Source organism: Micropterus salmoides, unplaced genomic scaffold, assembly GCF_014851395.1.
Source record: "Micropterus salmoides isolate LMB-PRFRI ecotype aquatic unplaced genomic scaffold, ASM1485139v1 Ms_hic_scaffold_20, whole genome shotgun sequence".
Taxonomy (NCBI): Eukaryota; Metazoa; Chordata; class Actinopteri; order Centrarchiformes; family Centrarchidae; genus Micropterus; species Micropterus salmoides.
This window is the reverse complement of record NW_024041151.1, coordinates 30,391,907-30,410,282: the sequence shown is the minus strand read 5'-3', so window position 1 is coordinate 30,410,282 and position 18,376 is coordinate 30,391,907. Positions and strand designations below refer to the sequence as shown.

The following is an 18,376-nucleotide window of genomic DNA, read 5'->3' as shown; positions in this document are numbered from 1 at the left end:
TGCATGATTTTGTTTTTATACATTTGTATGTACGTTGTAAAAGGAGCCTGGGTTAGCATCACAACTACGACCACCTCACTGTAATAGTTGTGCATATGACAATAAAGAACTTAAACTTGAGTACATGATGCTTTTATAGGCAGGGCAATTTTACATACGTATCCCATTTTAGGTAAACTCAATGTGCTTAACATTGAGTGCTACAGCAACACATGATGACAGCCTGTGACTGATCTGCTATCTTGCAGGTTCATTATGAGAGTCAACTCTGATGGCTGCAGGTCAGCTGAAAATCTGACAAGAGGGTGCAAAGAAAAAGCACTATGTTGAATTCTCAAGTTGCTTCTCTCATAGACAGCTTGTGGACTTTGATTGGCAAAACTACTAAAAAGAAACACACAACAATCTTTTATTTTATTTCTGTATTGCCTGTTTTGCTGTTCATCGGTGAGTTTTATCAATCCTATTGAGGGAAAGGGAAACACAAGCAGGAATTCACAAAACAGTTCCTAAGCTCCTTTTGTCCATTAGTTGCTGGAATTACTACTAGACACAATATACTGTTTATACTGTTTGTGAGAGTGTTATATTTATAAATGCTACTTTAATAAGTAGATGTTCTACAAATAAAAGGCAGATAAAGACAAGTGTTTACCAGCAAACATCACATGTATCATTTTACATCACCGGACTGTAACAGTCTGAAACAGTTTGTGTCCGGGGTGGGAAGGGTAGGTCACATCTTTCCTGCTCGCCTCAGAATCCTGGAGGTGTACAGGTCCTGGAGGGATGGTAGATTGCAGCCAATCACTTTCTTTGTTTAGCGGATGACACCACCATCATCAGCCGGATTTCAAACAACGATGAATGCTTTATATCGGGGAGGAAATTGATAATCTTGCAAAGTGGTACAGAGAACAACCTACTGCTCAACGTCAGCAACACTAAGCAGCTGATCATTGATTTCAGGAAAACAGAGATAAAGACACACTCCTGTCTACATCAGTGGTGCTGAGTTGGAGCAAGTGAACAGTTTCAGGTTCCTGGGAATCAGCATCACAGAGAAGCTGACATGGTCGTCTGACATCTCCACGCTGCTGAACAAAGCTCAGAAACTACTGTATTTCTTGAGGAAGCTTAAGAAGGCCAAAGTCCCACACCAAGTTCTTGTCAGCTTTTACAGAGGAGCAATAGAAAGCATCCTGACTGGAAACATCACTAACTGGCATGGGATGTGACTGCTTAGGAGAGGAAGTTTGGACTTGTCATAGTAAGAAAAGCCCATGTGTGACTAATAACATTAACAACAACAGTGGCTCTGTTCTATTCAGTTGTCCCAGTAGGCCATGACAGTGTGACAGTGAACCATACACAGTACCAGGACCCTGAAACTGAAGCAGTTAAATGGCATTCATTCATTTGATTATTTACACCTGTGCTTTTTCTACTATAATAAGTCAAAATGTCCAACCTCTTACTAATACTGTGTACAGGCAAGAGACAAAGCAGTCCTACTACACACAACAATGTTACTGCAATAACCCTAACACAGGGTTAATAAAAATAAATCTAAAAACATTATTTCAAGCTGAACACATCTTTGAATTTCAACAGGTTTTTTGACAATGATTTGAGACTTTTATTAGGCCTAGTTTAGATTTTTCTGTTTTTTATAAAAAAAAACAAACCCAAATGTAGAAATACCTCAAGGTTATGTACTTTAAATAGATGCCTATGAATATTGGAATATTTTTGCACACAAAACATAATACATATAATACACATTTTACAGATTTTATATGGCAGATGTAGACCGTGCATTTCTCTCTATGTGTTAATAATAATGTCGTTTTTCTGATAAATAGATTGTGTGTGTGTTATTTTTGGTGTTAGTTTACAGCTGCTTGGAACACCCTGTAAAATCTGCAATCTGTTACTGAAATAAAAAAAAATGTACTCACATTCACCACTGTCTTTTTCTACAGCCATGGAGATAACGGTGAGGTATTTGCCTTTTGAACGACATAGTTTGTTTGTCTCGTTAAGTGATTGGCGTTTGCTTACACCAATACAATCAGAGGAAATAGCGTGACCGCGAGACATCCAACCAATGCGCTGTCTGTGGGCGGGGCTTCACGCCCAGCTAACGTAAGCGTTGTTAGTAGGAAGAAGAAGCCGATTCTGGAAGCCATTACGTTGCGCACATCAATTGAGTAAATCCTACTATTTTTGCGTACAATACGCACAATTACCTCTCCTAAAGAGGAATTTCTGCAATTATGGCATCGGTCGCGAAAAAGAGAAAAATGAATTTCTCGGAGAGAGAGGTGGAAATTATTGTGGAAGAAATAGAGAAACAAAAGCACACACTGGTTAACCACTTCAATGCTGGAGTCACCCACATGGCAAAGAATAACGCCTGGGTGGATATCCTGAAAAAGGTGAACGCTGTCACCACCTGTCCCAGAGAGTTGCCCGAGGTGAAAAAGAAGTGGTCTGACATGAAGACGGAGGTCCGGCGGAAAGTGGCCCAGGCGCGGGCTGCTATAGAGGGAACCTCCGCGGACTGCACTCCAGTTCCCGTCATCCTCACTGCTATGCAGCAGAGGATCTGTAACCTCCTGGGGGAGGCCACCATCATCAGCTTACCTGCAGGAGACTCGGATGCTGAGATAACTTTACCTGTCACAGTGAACACCGCCACCACCGTCACACTAGCAGAGAGTAAGTTGACAAAAGTTTTCTCTCTGAGCATGCTCAGGATACAGTTACAGCGTCTGGGTAATGTGTGCTGCTATAATGAGCAGGAGACATTCAGATTGCCCTCTGGTGGATTCTTCTGCAGAGAGGCTGAGACATACTGCATGTGCAAAACTGGGAATGTGTTATGTATAAGATTAAATTAAGTGGAACACTATAAAAAGGAAAATCCAGAAGAGGAACAGAAAACATGCAACCTGACTCTGGTCTGCTAAGGGTCTGGAAAAACTAGAGCATGGATTATGGTGAACTTTGAGTCAATGAGTTACACAGGGTTCTAATGCATTTTCATTTTTTTTATTCTACCAGTGAAACCAGGCTTGGTGAAGGCTTGATAAGAGCAAATGCACTATTAGAGTTGAAATGAGGAGTGCACCTCTGTTGCAGATGTTTAATTTAACTATGCCTCCCTACAATCGCCTCACCTGCAGGCTTCCTTTAAAGTAGAGGTTCCCAAACATTTTGGCTTGTGGCTCCCCAACACAAAGTTGTGTCTACTCGTGACCCTCATCACAGGTTGCATATGTGAATAACTAAAGACTTAAAGAGTCATTCTTTAATGAAGATTATTTCATTTTATAGTCTTTAAGCCTGAAAAAGTCAACTTATAGGTATGTATGACTGGCAGATTGGTCTTACTACTAGGTACCTACCTCCCTCCCTGCTAAAGGTCTATGTGTTTCCTGTCCTCAGTTTGTAACACAGGCTTTAAGTTATACATTTATAGTCAACACTATCACTAGAGGAAACAAACTCAGAGGTTTTAGTGTTCCCTCACATAAAAAAGTATCAAACGTTTAACTGCTCTTTAATAACTTCACTGAAAGGATGGATGGACTGAAAGGTCCATTCTCTGTTATGTGCACTGGAAGCTTGACGTTTCCACAATACACTTGTATTAATTTTTTTTTGCTTACTGGACCATGATTGTCTCCCAAAGTAGTTGAGATGTTACAAATCCTACTCGTACGTACACGCAGCCAACTCTGATTTACTCTGAGCAGAGAGGAACTTTTCTCCTTCAGCAAATGAATGTGAAAACATTTTGACACGTTTTAGTGTTGAGCGCTGCACATGCATCATTCAGTACAGTGGAACACCAATATCACAGTGAGGTAACAAGCGGAACACATATTTGACCGGAGAGGGACTTTATTTCATCTCCCATGTTCAAAAATAAAAGACTTAAACTAAAGAGAAAGCATTTGTGTGATTGGCTTTGACGCCGACGTTTGTGAAGCGTATCTCTTAGAGCTGGTGATATACCCAAACAGCCGCCTTCCGTTTCTGCTCACTCTTGTCTTCTCTCATTCTCCACCTCACTGCTTCCGAGTTATTTCCTTGTAGATGATGATAAGTGGTAATGAGGTAGGAGAGGACGTGAGTAGGAGGAAAGACAAATGGAATGCACCTTTGACCTTGATGGAGTGGTTGTCTGTCCCTGACTTGTCTCAGCCATTGAGAAGTGCTCTGGATGCATTAAAGACTTGAAAAGCATCAGCCCCCCCCCCCCACACACACACACCCACACACACCCACACACCATACCCCACCCACCCACCTACCCACTGCCGCCTCCTTTTCTCCATGACCCAGAAACTCTGACTATGTGCCTGATATCCAGATGTGATGAATCACATGTGGCACTGTGAAAAATATTAAAAGACCACACCAAGTGTTTTTGCAAAGTTGAATTGTATTTTAGTCTTTCACATTTTACATTGTACTTTGATTGCTGGTTGTTTTTGTTGTGTTTTTAGCACCATATTCTGTTTTTTTAGCTCTTCCTGCTGGCTCAGGTACAGTCTGTGATGAAGCAAAGCCACTGAATGGTAAGTTCTTTTCTTCCTGCAGTATCCATCCATAGCAGCATGGTATAGTATAGCTGACACAGGCGGAGCACTCAGTGTATTCCTTAGTTAAAATGACACATCAATCAGCACAGTACAACAGGAGGTCTCATACATTGAACTGATCATTCCATAAGATTTCTGATGACCATAAATGTGTGTGCAGATACTCGAGGCCTATACACTTATAATGATCAATTAGAGCACATACCTCTATCACTGAAAGAAGAAGGGATAAAATTTAGTTTCCGTTGCATACATTCTCATGGAATATACAAACACAATGGCGGTAGAAAAATTGAGAAAAGTCCTTTAATAATAAGATAATTAAAAATAAATAAATACTATTGATTGACAAAAAATTAACTTGCCATAAGCACAAACAGCTGTCAGGTTTGCTCATGCCTCACACCAGCCTGTTGTGTTTTTCATCCCTTACTGGAATATTTTTTTCTGATATTGTAATAATCTTATTCTCAAGGTAGCAGCCTGAATGCATTTACCCAATAGCCTCACGTTGCAAGATTGCATTCTGACCTGCACTCTGACTGAGGTGAAAGTCAAGGATATTATATATTTTCCATTAAACTTGCATTATAATTAAAGCTTTTTGCAAGCTGGTTTGTGTCCCAAAAGGTACAGAAAGACTTTGAAACAAGGTTTGGAATGTAGCCGTTTGACTTTCTATCAATCAGTCATAATATACTGTGCAAGATTTATTGCAGGGCCATGTCCAGACCAGTGTCTGCTTTGTACCTCTGAGGATCAGCCACCAGAACAACATGCAACATTTGATTCCTGCAGCATCAGTTTAGCAGCCAGCAGCGATCCCCCAACCACCTCAGTGTTTTGGTTATTTGGAAGGCCAGAAACATCACTTATTTTTGAAAGATGAACGAGACTGATTGCTGCCCGCTGTCATTCACAAGGACAATAATTCATTCTGATTGGCTGTCTTATATCTTAACAAACAGTTGTGCAAATTAAAACACGTTCAATGCAGTTAAAATGTTGGTGTGTTCAACAAAGAGGAGGGTTAAAATGTAATATGATAAATGAACTTGCATATTCATCACCATCCAATTGAAACTATTTAGACCTGAACCTTTGACCACATCCTGACTCCAGCTCCATACATACATAATTACCCAAAACTACTCCTTTAATAGGAGGAGTGACATGAGTATTAGTGGATATCTATGGCTTTGGCATTTGATTGGAAGCATTAACAGTTTTTCTGTTTTCAGCTGAAACAACTTACCACACTCTGGAGGACGCAGGCGTGGTGGAGTACTGCACCACCACTGTAGGCGACTCCACTCCCACTGTGGTGGCGGCCGTTGAGGCCCCAGTGGAAATGCTGGCCTCATCCTCAGCATCCCCGCCTCCGCCTCAGAGTCAGGCCAAACCTCAGGAGCTAAAGAGTCGCATCGCCCTCAACTCAGCCCGCCTGCTGCAGGAACAGAGAGTCACCAACGTCCACATCCGACAGATAGCCCAGCACCTGGAGGGCCAGAACGAGCTGCTGCAGATGATGCGGCGCTCCCAGGAGGCTCAGGCATTCGCTCAGGAGAGACAGGCCTTGGCCCTGGAAGGTACCCAGGCTGCCCTGCTAGCATTAGTGCAGATGCTCAAGCCTGCCCTCAAAGACCTGCGCAAATTCTTGCAGAGTGGGACTGAGGTTGTAAACCCCAGCAGCTCAGCAGCAGGAGTGACGGCTGACGGGACAGGAATAGAGGAGCAGAGCAGGCCCAAAACACCTCCACCTCCTCCACAGCAAGCCGAGGAGACACAATAGACAGTGTGTGTGTGGCCCTGCCTCCTGTCTGCATTGCACATAGAGAACAATGAAAAGCTTGTCAAAAGTTGCCTTCTGCATGTACAGAGTTTTACTTGTGTTTTACAATTTTGGAAAAACAGTCACTTTCTATCCTTTTCAGCATTGAAAATGTGTATGTTGAGAGCATTATTTTACCATTTGTTAATAATTAGCAGTGAGTTTATGTTATTTAATACCTTGGATTTGATATTGAAATTTGGTTTTAATGCAAAGGTCTGGAAGGTTATCACCCTGATGTGGGCTGAACATTTAATTCTTAGTTTCTTCAAGTTATCCCGCAGTTTATCCTGAATGAACAATAATCAGTTGTTTTTAGCACCAGTCAGCTGGGGTCCTCAGTTAGTGTGCACTGTATCTTCAGAACTGATTAAATGTGAAGAAATATCAGCACCGTGTTTTTTTTCCCTACAGGAAGCATCACTATTAATCAGCCAGGAGAGGTCAGTGTGTAAACAAGTTTCACCACTGGTGGAGCAGCTGTGTAGTTTTAGGTAACCTAGGAAGTGGAAATATTTTTGTAATTTGTTTTTGTTTTTGTTTTCAATGACCACATGGTTCACACTATGTATGTATGTGAGTGTGTGTACAGTCGGTAGTGCATATCACACAAAAGTGACAGAAAATTCCCATTGGATTTCATGAAGTTCTATATCAAAATGTATGGTCAAGGCCTAGCGAAAACAAGGATTCTGAGAAAAGCTCTTTTTGAGATTTCTGTTTTATTTTGTTGAATGGTGACCACCAACTGGAGGTCATTGTTTTTATCTTAGGGCTCATCTCACTAAACTGATCTAAATTCTTCAACTTAAGTCTGTGGACTAAGCACAATCATTTTGATATAAACCCTGCATTTATACATTTGGCACTAGAGTAGAGGAGGTGCGTCCACCAATCTGAACTGACTGGGGTCTGTATGTGAGGAAGTCCAGTGTCCAGTTGCAGAGTGTTGTATTTAAACCCAGAGTGCTGATTTGCTGATCAGTTTCATGGGGGAGATTGTGCTGAAGGCTGAGCTGAGCTGTGGCCAACCCATTCAGTGATTTAAAAACAATAAGATCTTAAAATGTATTCTAAAAGGGATTGGGAGCCAGTGTTGCGAGGCCAGGACTGGTGTAATGTGTTCATGCTTGCGAGTTCCAGTTAAAAGATGAGCAGCCGAGTTTTGTACTAACTGTGAGCGGAAGAGTGCATTACAGTAGTCCAGATGAGTTGAGATAAAAGCATGAATCACATGCTCAAAGTGCTTATGAGATAAAACAGGTTTAATTTTAGATAAAAGCCTCAAGTGATAAAAACTAGATTAACAACATTATTATCTGTTTTATCAAGTTTAAAATCATTGTCTATTTTGACGCTGCACAGTGGCTGCCCACTGCACCCTTAAGGAATGGGTTAAATGCAGAGAATGCATTTCGCTACATGTAGCTGTGTGTATGTGACAATAAAGTACCCTGTAGTCTGGGTTAGTTGTAACATATGCTGGGGTAAAATGTAACATTATGTAATAAGAAATATGAGAAAAAATATGATATTGAAAGCTTTTTTATTAATTTTTTAAAAACATAATTAGTGTGTGTGTAGTGTGATCCAAGTATCTTAATTACTGTCAGTCACAGTGGTGACTTGGTAGTGAACATGTAGTGTGTGTGTTTCTACTTGTTTGTCTTGTAACCTCACAGTGGCGATAGACAAATGGCTCTCCTGGAGATCAGGCCTCATGGGCCCACAGAGAAGCCTACAGGTCTACACAACATCGAACAATTAAACATTACTGTGTGTGTCAGACACATACTGAAATTCAAAGAAAACATATAAGTACAACTAAACATTTTCTTGGGGTGGTTGTAACATTTTCATTGTTACAACAGATCCACACTCTTGCAACCATGAACTAGCTTACCTCACAGCATATAGCTAAAACATTAGCAGTAACAATTTGCGTGAAAGATATCTACATATATACAAAATAAGCATGCCTTAAGTTTGATGAGTTTAACTACAAAGCAAGCAGTGTTATAATAAAAATAAATGAAATAAATAAATGAAAAGAATATTACGTCAAAATAATATTTTTTCATTTAAAAATTGGCTGTGTCTGCTACTGGGTGCTACTTTTTCCCATGTGGAAAAAGGTCTAAACTAAGCATGAGTAGAGTGAATCAGGTGATTTGTAACTTATTCCTGATTAGAGAAACTGGACGTGTTACAACTGATACATTTTACAACAAGAGCTTGCAGATGTTCCACTACTTAAAGAGGATGGGAGAGGACTCTGGCTGGTGATGGTGGAGGGTACAGAGTGAATGAAGGTGGTCGAGCAAAGCCGAGAGGGGAGTGCGGGCTGAGTAGTAAGCGGGTGAGGCACGAGCTCAAGGCTGTGAGCGTGGCTGTCAGTGAGGAAGGTAGGCTAGCAGGACTACAGGCAATAATCTTGAGGCACAGGTATCCAGTGTTAGTTACAGGGAAAACCATGAGGAGATAAACTCAGTACATAGCACTCAATACTAAGCAGCAGAGAGAGCTGATACCAAACTGGCTGAAGCGACAATCTTGCAAAGAGAGGATGAATGACCAGGGTAGAAGTACAGCTAGGCTGATGAGCTGATGGATGGCAGGCGGGTAAGTTATCAGGCCAGAGTGCAGGTGAACAGATAATCAGGGAACAGAGAGAAAGAGCGAGAAGCGTAGCAAGCCCACATCTCACACTAATACAGAGAAACAGATGGGCGGAAAGACAAGAGACTCTAGGAAAGGGAAACCACAGAAAAGACTGGTGTCGTGGCACTAAACATTTTAATAAATTCCTAATAAACATAACATTTTCCACAAAACACAACATTTTCCTAATAATAAATTCCTAATAAACACAACATTTTCCTAATAATAAATTCCTAATAAACACATCATTTTCCCAATAATAAATTCCTAATAAACAACATTTTCCTAATAATAAATTCCTAATAAACACAACATTTTCCCAATAATAAATTCCTAATAAACACAACATTTTCCTAATAATAAATTCCTAATAAACACAACATTTTCCTAATAATAAATTCCTAATAAACACAACATTTTCCTAATAATAAATTCCTAATAAACACAACATTTTCCTAATAATAAATTCTTAATAAACACAACATTTTCCCAATAATAAATTCCTAATAAACAACATTTTCCCAATAATAAATTCCTAATAAACAACATTTTCCCAATAATAAATTCCTAATAAACAACATTTTCCCAATAATAAATTCCTAATAAACACAACATTTTCCCAATAATAAATTCCTAATAAACATAACATTTTCCACAAAACACAACATTTTCCTAATAATAAATTCCTAATAAACACAACATTTTCCTAATAATAAATTCCTAATAGACACAACATTTTCCTAATAATAAATTCCTAATAAACATTTGTCCATAAAACATTTCACCTGTTTTATGGATTCAAAGACAAAAACTGAAAATTCTGATGATAATTCAGGGTGTGGACCAGGACTACGGTACACTGTATCAAATAGAACTGGCTGTGGTGTTTTCCATCCATGACGCCTTTCACATTACACTATTGCTGATATAAATATTTTAATTAGCAGCTTTAATGTCAGTTTTTTTTTAAGTTTCAGCATTCCGAATTAGTGCTTTGTATTTTTTTTTTCGGTGGGGCACGCCCATGCAGAAAAATAACAAACATATTCACATATGTTCTTGTTATTTACAATAATACCTTTGGACATACTTGTAGACACATGAATACTTAATATGGTATCTGAATGTATAGGCATAACACCACACACACACACACACACACACACACACACACACACACACACACACACACACACACACTGTATATACACAATAAATATATACATATACATGTGACATTCTGGTATGTGATTCTAGCACATCTATACACATGATGACATTTTCAGAAATGCACATATATTAGATTTCAGTATGGATGATGCTCTATACACACAAAGCTCTGCTGAGACTTTGTGGACGGTCCCTAACTGGCCCCGTGAGATCTGAGACGTTCACTGAGCCCCGCTGACAGACTGTTTTTAAACTCTCTGTTGGAGAGGGAAACGCTAGTGAAGATGCGCTGAAGCTGAGAAACCTGCCAGGAACCCAGACTTGTTGTCTGCAGGGGTACACAGCTGTGCTGTTTTCCCAAATATAAGGAGCAGCAGACCGACGGAACGGTAAGGTTTGCTGGAAGTTTACACGAAAGACACGATAGCCTGCACTGAGTCACCGAGAGGCTTCAGTGTTTGCGTGGCAGCTGTCTGCGCTGGGAGAGTCTGTTAATGTTAGAGAGAATCACCGGCAAACATACGGAGTTTTTGAGATACTGTCTAAAACTCAGAAATATCTATTTTATTAGACAAAGCTGTAATGGTATGTAGCATGTGTTGTGTTAAATCTGCAATGTAGAAACCCCCCACATGGTTTCCACTGCTGTCATTCCTCCAGAAACCTTCACGCAGTTGCAAATGAAACCAAGTGTATTTTGCTTCAGGCAGTAACTTCAGCGAGTTCAACAAGTGTTTTTTTTTTTCAATTCCAGGTCTAAACAATTCTTCAGAAATGATTCACATTGAAGCAAAGGATTTTCAGCCCCCGCTTTACAGCCAAATACAGTATATTTATTTACTTTTTCTCTGTTTTCATTTATTGGCCTTCATCATACAATGAGCACGCTCCAGCAGCTGGGAACAATGTCTTTTATGATGAAAAAGAAGAAGTTCAAGTTTCAAGTGCATTTCACATTGGAGGAGCTTACAGCAGTGCCTTTCGTCAATGGAGTGCTTTTCTGCAAGATCCGGCTGATAGATGGTGGGGACTTTGCCATCTTGTCGTCCAGGTATTTAGAACAACTTGTCACTTCCTTGTTATAACTCACTAAAACCTCTACTGCATGAAATCTGCTTCCAGTCCAAAACACACTGACCTTGTCTCCACATGTCATTCTTTTTCATTTTAAAAGTTGACACTTTGATATTTTCTACAAACAGAGCAGGACTAGATTATGTAGACACACTGCTACAAAGGAGTGGATAATTGATCTCTGTTTGTTGTTAGTTTTCCACCTCAGATAAGGGGGGGTGTGCACTGCATGGGGAAAGCTGTAAAACTGGCATGAAACTGCATATCTTGCAGTTCAACCTTTAGTACACTATGTGTTGTTTCACCCTTATTGCTCCTGGGAAATTTGTCTTTGTGCTGTTTCTCAGCTCCACCCTGGCGAACATTCACACTGGGGCGCTCAGTATTACCACAGCCTTCTGCTGCTCTCCTTGAGCCTCTCTGTGGGAGAATGTTAAGATTAAGGGGTTTGCTGGAGCAAAGTTTTTGAGGGAGCAAAAGTAATCCACTCTCTAGTAGGGTTGGGTATCATATCAGTTATATCAATTCCAGTTCTACTTATCGAATCTAGTTCTTATCAAATCTCGGTTCTGAATTCCAATCCCATTCCCCACAAATCTTGACGGCGCTTGGTGACGTTCATCCACTTTCTCCTTTCTCCTAAAGTGAGATAAGTCTCTGTACTTGAGGGGGGTCTCTGGGGACTCCAATCTTAGAAAAATATATTTTGGAGTCATTTGTAGACACCATTTGTTTCCCTTCAATATTAAAGGTGAATGTCAGCTCACGTGTGTTTTGTACCCAAGTGTGAGACGTTGCTACTGTTAGCCTTAGCTGTATCTGGAGCATCATTGTAGCTGGAAGACTGCAACACATCAAACACGGTGCAGTCCTTCAGATTCAGAATGATTTGAAGTAAATACTTCAAATATTATATATATTAAAAATACTAAATACTGCTGCCTCCCTTGCACCAAATATCCTTACTGCAGGTGTTGTATTTTGCTGTGTCATTGTCTTTTTTTTAGTGTTTTGTTAGCATTTGCTGTGGTCCCCCATGGTCCTGTGAACAGAAATACTCTCTTCTTGCATGCTGTGTTGATGTACTGCGGAACAAATGACATGACATTAGGTCTGTGTAGCAGGCATTTTATGAACTTTAAAATGCTTACTGCAGTTCAATCGGAAGTGTGACTGAAATATGCAAAAAGTTAGGAACCGATAAGCAGAATAGAAATACATGTCTTATCGGATCCACTGTTCTTGAAAATCCACACTCCATTCCAGTTGGTGGCAGTAATACACCATAACGTTATTTATCAACCACCATAAAAATCAAGAAGAAGCAGCAGCAGCATGGGGTAATAAGTAAGAAAACGTCAACCTCACAGCAGTATTTTGTATTCTTAATGGATTCTTTTAAAGACAAATTATATAAATGTGGGTAGTGGCAAACTTCTCTTTCAAACGATAATCCATTTTGTTGTCTAAGCATGCACGGTTAGCACTTTTGCTATGTGTACAGTCACAAATGTGGAAAGTATGGATTTGGCTTAAGACTCACTCTGATTAAATTTGTGGTTCAGTATGAGTTAGCTGTGTGGAAGTGATTAAGTACTGCAGGGCTGATGAGGGAGCGTGGAAACAGGTAAGCAGGGAAGGTCAGGTAACTGCAGGGCTGATAAGAGAAGTTGGAACAGGTGTGTAAATGGGTGGAGCAGTCAGGTGATGTGGAAAGGAGGGAAAGTCCGAGGGCATCGGGTGGGTGGATAGAAAATGGCAATGAAAGGGCCTGGGGAACCTGGCTGAAGAGAGGACAGAGAGACTGACTGTGACATTTGCTTTAAATAGCTGTTGTGTAGGCCTACCTAATAATAATATTATATATATAATAGTAGAAAAGTGATTCTTGACAGTTAACATAGAAGGACACTTGTTTTTTTTTTCCAAAAGTTAATATGCAACAGGGAAACACAAAGCTATGTTTCTATCTTTGCACTTTTATGCAAATTCAGCAAATAATTGTTAGAAAAGCTGTCTGGAAACGCCAAAATCCAGCTACAGTATCACTAAAAAGGTTTTTTTATGGGTATCTTTTTACTTTTGTCCATAAAGAATTTATGCAACAAACATTGCTCAACAATTGTGAATTGGGTTTAAAAATACTGAAATTAAGCTGTAAAGGGCTGTCAGCAGAGATCCAACATAACTTTCCCCAGAGCTGTCAAATGCACTGCTGCACCCGTATCAGAGATTCTCTGCTATAAATTTATTTATAAAAATCTCTGTCATCATCTTGCTTTGGAAAACAAGAAATACGGTCTCATATGGGCTGAAACAAAATAACCTACAGCAGTAAGGAACCTTTTTGCTACTGAGAGAAAGCTGAAGAAACCTGATGGTTAATTGTGGTTTAAACTCGTCTTTATGGTCAACACTTGAGGCCAAACAGTGGATCACTTCACAAATCTGAGGTAGAACATTCAAAACAATTATAATAAAATCTTTTTCAACACATATGCATGAGTAAAATTTAGTAAAAGCTTTTTTTCAGTCCTTTTTCCTCAACAAAATAACCATCTTAATAAAACATTAAGTCCTAATTCGTGTATGATTCAAGTGAATAAAATCAAACATATATTGAATATTTATTATTTGTTATATTGTTATTGAAAATAATTATATCGCGCTAATTATTGTTATTGTTTTATTCTCCAGCCCTAGGTAGACAAATTATTTACCTCAACCCAGCTGATGGAAACACATCTGTAGGATCCTAAACTTATATATTCAACTGTAAAACTTCCTAGATTGCATGTGGTATTCACCCTTTGCTAAGCCACGCCCCGAAGACCCAAGCTGGCCAATCACAGCGCAGTTTAGGACTGACTCTAATTGATACTTTAATCCGACACTTTCATGGCTGCGCTCCATTGACTCCTTTTCATTTTCTAGCTTTTTTTTGCTGACCTTTTACAAAATATAGTCAAATGCTGTTCCAGGGGCACTTTTAAGAGTTACAAAAACTACGCAGAGAGGTTGAAAGGAGAACTACTTTTATTAATATCATTGTCCTTTGTATCAATCATCAAGTGATGCGTTGGCTTTAGCTTTTAACTTTATTTTTCAGATCAGTTTGACTAGAATATAATCTATAAATGCAAACCTTTCTGTCTGCTTCTTTCTGAGATCACTGTTCCAAAATTTTGACAATATTTTTCCGGGGGTGTGCAGTGACAGTGGCAGCGTTGCGCTAAGTCTATTGCTAAGTAGCAATAGTAACTAAGGGCAGCGTGGCTTTGCGAAAGGTCAATTCATACCAGAGGAAGGGAAAGGCTAGACCATATTCTTTGTGATATTAACAGAGACCCAACAATTTCCAGCATGAGCAAGCACTGGCGATGAAAAACTCCCTTTTAGCAGGTAGAAACCTTGAACAGAAAAGTGACTCAGGGTGGGCGGCCACTGCCTCGACTGGACAGGTCCATAAATTTACACATGTATCTTGTTTCTTTTATATTGTACAAACAGAAATGTAAAAATTACATATCATGCAACTGTTCCTTGACAAACAACAAAAAAAGTTGGGTCTTCTTGGATCGAGTTGGCTCTGGTATTACATATAATGTTAAACAGAACTAAGATCCACGGTACGGGACCCGACCCAGGCCAGATTGACCTTAATAAACATGGATCCGAACCCATACACGTCCTGGGTAATGTCTCTCGTCTGGAGCAATGCAAAATTCATAGCTTTTTCTACAGTTGGGTGGACCTCATGTGCAACAGAGAGCCTTATCACAATCACAGCGCACTACATTACCAACAACTGGGTAATTGTGAACCCCGTTCTCCAGACATGTGCTGTCCATGAAAGTCACACAAGGGACCATTTGTCAGAAATACTACAGGGAGCCGTAGCAGGGTGGACAACGCACAGCGCAACTTGGCATGACAGAAGGGGATGGGCTTTAACCAGATGTACTGCCTTTTAGTCAGAGTGAGAAAAATCACTTTTTTCCATCATAACACTACTGCTGCAGCAATGCTAACAACAAGTTACTGACTTGACTAGTAGGATATTTAACGGTATAGTAGAAATCTTCACGGTTGAATGTCCCTTACTGCAAGGACTTTTTCCCTTCTCTCTTAAAGTTAATACTCTCAAGAACCTTTTACTTTTCTGAATGAACTACATTTAAATTCTTGTGTCAAATTGTTTGTTTCATGCTCAACCAAGATTTGGTAAAAGTTTAATGGCTGTGAGCTTACTTTGTTTGCGCAAGAAATTAATACAACTGCCCGATATTACTCTGACTGTTTTACTTCTTTATTTGCACAAGCATGTGTGCACAGGAATCTTAAACAATACGTTAGAATGTACTACCCTCATAAAGGTGTCAGTTTCACACCAAAATCGCCCTCAATTACGTCCTCAGGAGGCTTTGAGCTTTTAAGCTTCCACAGGCATGAGCCTCCACAGTTGACACATGAACTACCAGCACACACAGAGGCATTTATGCTCAACATGCTATCTGTTGCAGTATTCTCTGAAAGGCCAGGGGGCGTACAAAGAAAATATTCTGTGAAGAAGCAAGAAATCACTGTGTTACCAGAAACCTTCAATTATGTACTCACATTCACACGTTCACATTGACCATACACATATATTAGGTTTTGACCTAGTCTTGGATTGCCCACGTGACCAGGGATGACTGTGAGTGAAATTCAGCCCGGGACTTTGAGACGGAGAGGCCTTTTATGCGAACACCGTGTGGGGGCGGGAGATAGACTTTTTGCAGTTATTTTAATATATAGTGTTGTACTTGTATACAGTCAATTTCATTATGCTGAAGAGCTTCAAGAAACATTTTATGACACCTGCCTCTTAAGTTTGTAAATGCAAGGCACCACTGCATTGAACAAGACCACACTGGACAAGCCTGAGTCAGTCGGAGTGCTAAAACAGTTAAATATACTCAGAAACTACAATGCAGTCCCATAAAATAGAGCAGTGTGTATGTGTGTGCATAAAAATCAAATCCCTCATTGTCAGATCTGAGTTGTCCTATCTCTGGCTCAGATTCCCCTGTGCTGGACCCTGACTCTGCATGTACTGATTATACTGCTACATCAACCCGATTTCATCTCAGGCGTCACATATACATGCTTTGAAAAAGCCGTGTCTGTTGTACACAAAACAGCAATTTTGCGTGTATATGATACGCTGCAGTTTGCAATAGCGTTGCAACACAAATGAGGCTAACCCTATCTGCTAGCACATCGGCCGCCGACTGTCTGCTTGTTGTTAAATTCATTATAGGATTAGAATTTAATGTTTTAAATACATCTAAATGTTGTTTCTAGAGCAACAACATTAATGCTTACAACAGCAAAGTCACTATATATAAATTCATAACATCCGACTGTTTCTGTTCCTCCTCCTCCTCCTCTCTGCTGTTATTCTCTGCCTGCAGGTAACGTTACCTGGTTGAAGGAGGAACGGCTGGTTTGTCTCAGCCAGCAGCTGAGTTTATAGTGTGCCCAATTTTAAGACTACAGACCAGTCTATGCTTCAGACAGCTTTCTATTTAGCTTGTTTTTAACATTTGGCTGCCAAGCTAACGTTAGCTGTGTTTGAATAAAACATATAGGACGACAGACTGAGGACAGAGCAGTGAATCCTTTCTACATGTTTACCCTACACACAGTTGTATTGAAAAAGTTTTGTTTTTTTACTCGTGAAGATTTTAGTGCACATGGTTACTGTAATGAGCGTAGCTGTCGGCAACTCGAGAGGTTTAGTTTGGAACTAACTTAACTTCACCGTCTCCATCGCGACGGCGCAGCCTCTCCCTCTGCTGCCGCTGTGTGTGCATGTAGGAGCCGACAGAGCCTGATGAGAAACACTCCCGGACCCGTTTAATACCATTCTTCAGTGCCATCAATAAATAAACATTAGTTTTCTTGTCCATCGCGTTTCAAGTTAAATCATATTTGACGCTCGAGACATAACGTTACATTATAGGATCCGCTAGTCTCGACAGCAGTATTGATAAGCAGCCCCTGTGGCTGGTTTAGGAGATTTTAACTCTAAGTGTGTGTAAATGTCTGCATGTGTCTGCTTGTGCGAGTGTGTCAGGCTCATTTGCAACTCTGTCTCATTCTTCAGATTCTTCCACCAGAGAAAACACAAACCAATAGAAAGACAGTGTTTTCCAAGTGGGAGTTTTTAACCCACACACATTTGTAGCAGCACTTTAGTGTTCATGCAAAATATATCAGTATACACTGAACACAAGTGAGTTTTTCCCACAGTATGAAAGCAATGAAGAGCAGGTGGTCGCCTACTGCAGTAAAGTTACTAGCTTTGTCCCCGACTAAGGATTTACATAGTTGAATCAGAATTGTCAAGGATTGCCTGTATTCGACTGATAGTCAAATTATGTCATATATGTTCGTAGGGAATCGGGAAGTGAAGGTAGCTCTGCTTTAATCTCGAGAAGCCTCAGAGCTGCAGTCTCTATTCATTAGTCACCAGTCTTGTACAGAGTTGTGTATGCCCGCCGAGAATTGTATGCACATTGCGGTTCATTGCCGGTCTATTCCAAGTACTGTTTGAATACTCTGTAATATTCTTTGTGTAGTTCATCAATGGTGATAAATGATTCAAACATCCTGCAAAGCTGGTGCTCTGTTTCACACACACACGCTACAACACATATGTGCACACCCCTACTTAAGGGTACAATTTTGGATTTATTTACACTTTAGCTTTAGATTTATTATAAGCTTCTTTCTTTTCACGTTTATTTCTAGCATTATATGTTGATATTTATATGATAATATGCTGTATATTAACTTATTGGGAGAAAACCGGTAGTTTTATGTTAAATTAGATGTTGAGCACCCCCCCATAACCAAAATGGTATGATCCTCTGCAAATATTCAAAGGTGAGATTAGGGGTAATGTAATGTTCGGAAAAATCTTGGAAATGTTGAGCAGATCAAATCAAGGAAAACTCTATTAGGACATGGCCTTTGA

The 18,376-nt window shown here is 39.9% G+C and overlaps 2 protein-coding genes across 3 annotated transcripts in view; both read left to right on the top strand.

The window, feature by feature from the left end:
• The first annotated feature begins 2,164 nt into the window (after positions 1-2,164).
• naif1 (nuclear apoptosis inducing factor 1) lies at positions 2,165-7,259 on the top strand. The gene is made up of 3 exons (XM_038734507.1): positions 2,165-2,724; positions 4,542-4,592; positions 5,858-7,259. Exons 1-3 carry the CDS (start codon positions 2,280-2,282, stop codon positions 6,406-6,408), a joined length of 1,047 nt encoding a protein of 348 aa, XP_038590435.1. The 5' UTR covers positions 2,165-2,279; the 3' UTR covers positions 6,409-7,259.
• Positions 7,260-10,478: 3,219 nt separating this feature from the next.
• Positions 10,479-18,376, top strand: part of fam102ab (family with sequence similarity 102 member Ab) — a 30,644-nt gene continuing 22,746 nt past the window's right edge. Inside the window, exons 1-2 of one of the 2 annotated variants that reach the window (XM_038733288.1) lie at positions 10,479-10,667; positions 11,172-11,329. In XM_038733288.1, the coding sequence (XP_038589216.1) occupies positions 11,184-11,329 (146 nt within the window). In that variant the 5' untranslated portion in view covers positions 10,479-10,667; positions 11,172-11,183. Of the gene's footprint in view, positions 10,668-11,032; positions 11,330-18,376 lie in introns of both variants that reach the window. The other variant, XM_038733287.1, reaches the window with a different exon arrangement.

Excerpts from the sequence above, each read along its gene's own strand:
- naif1 (XM_038734507.1), top strand. The coding sequence starts at position 2,280 with ATGGCATCGGTCGCGAAAAAGAGAAAAATGAATTTCTCGGAGAGAGAG. Across the intron at positions 2,725-4,541 it reads CACCGTCACACTAGCAGAGA|CTCTTCCTGCTGGCTCAGGT; the intron begins GTAAGTTGACAA and ends CTGTTTTTTTAG. Across the intron at positions 4,593-5,857 it reads TGAAGCAAAGCCACTGAATG|CTGAAACAACTTACCACACT; the intron begins GTAAGTTCTTTT and ends TTCTGTTTTCAG.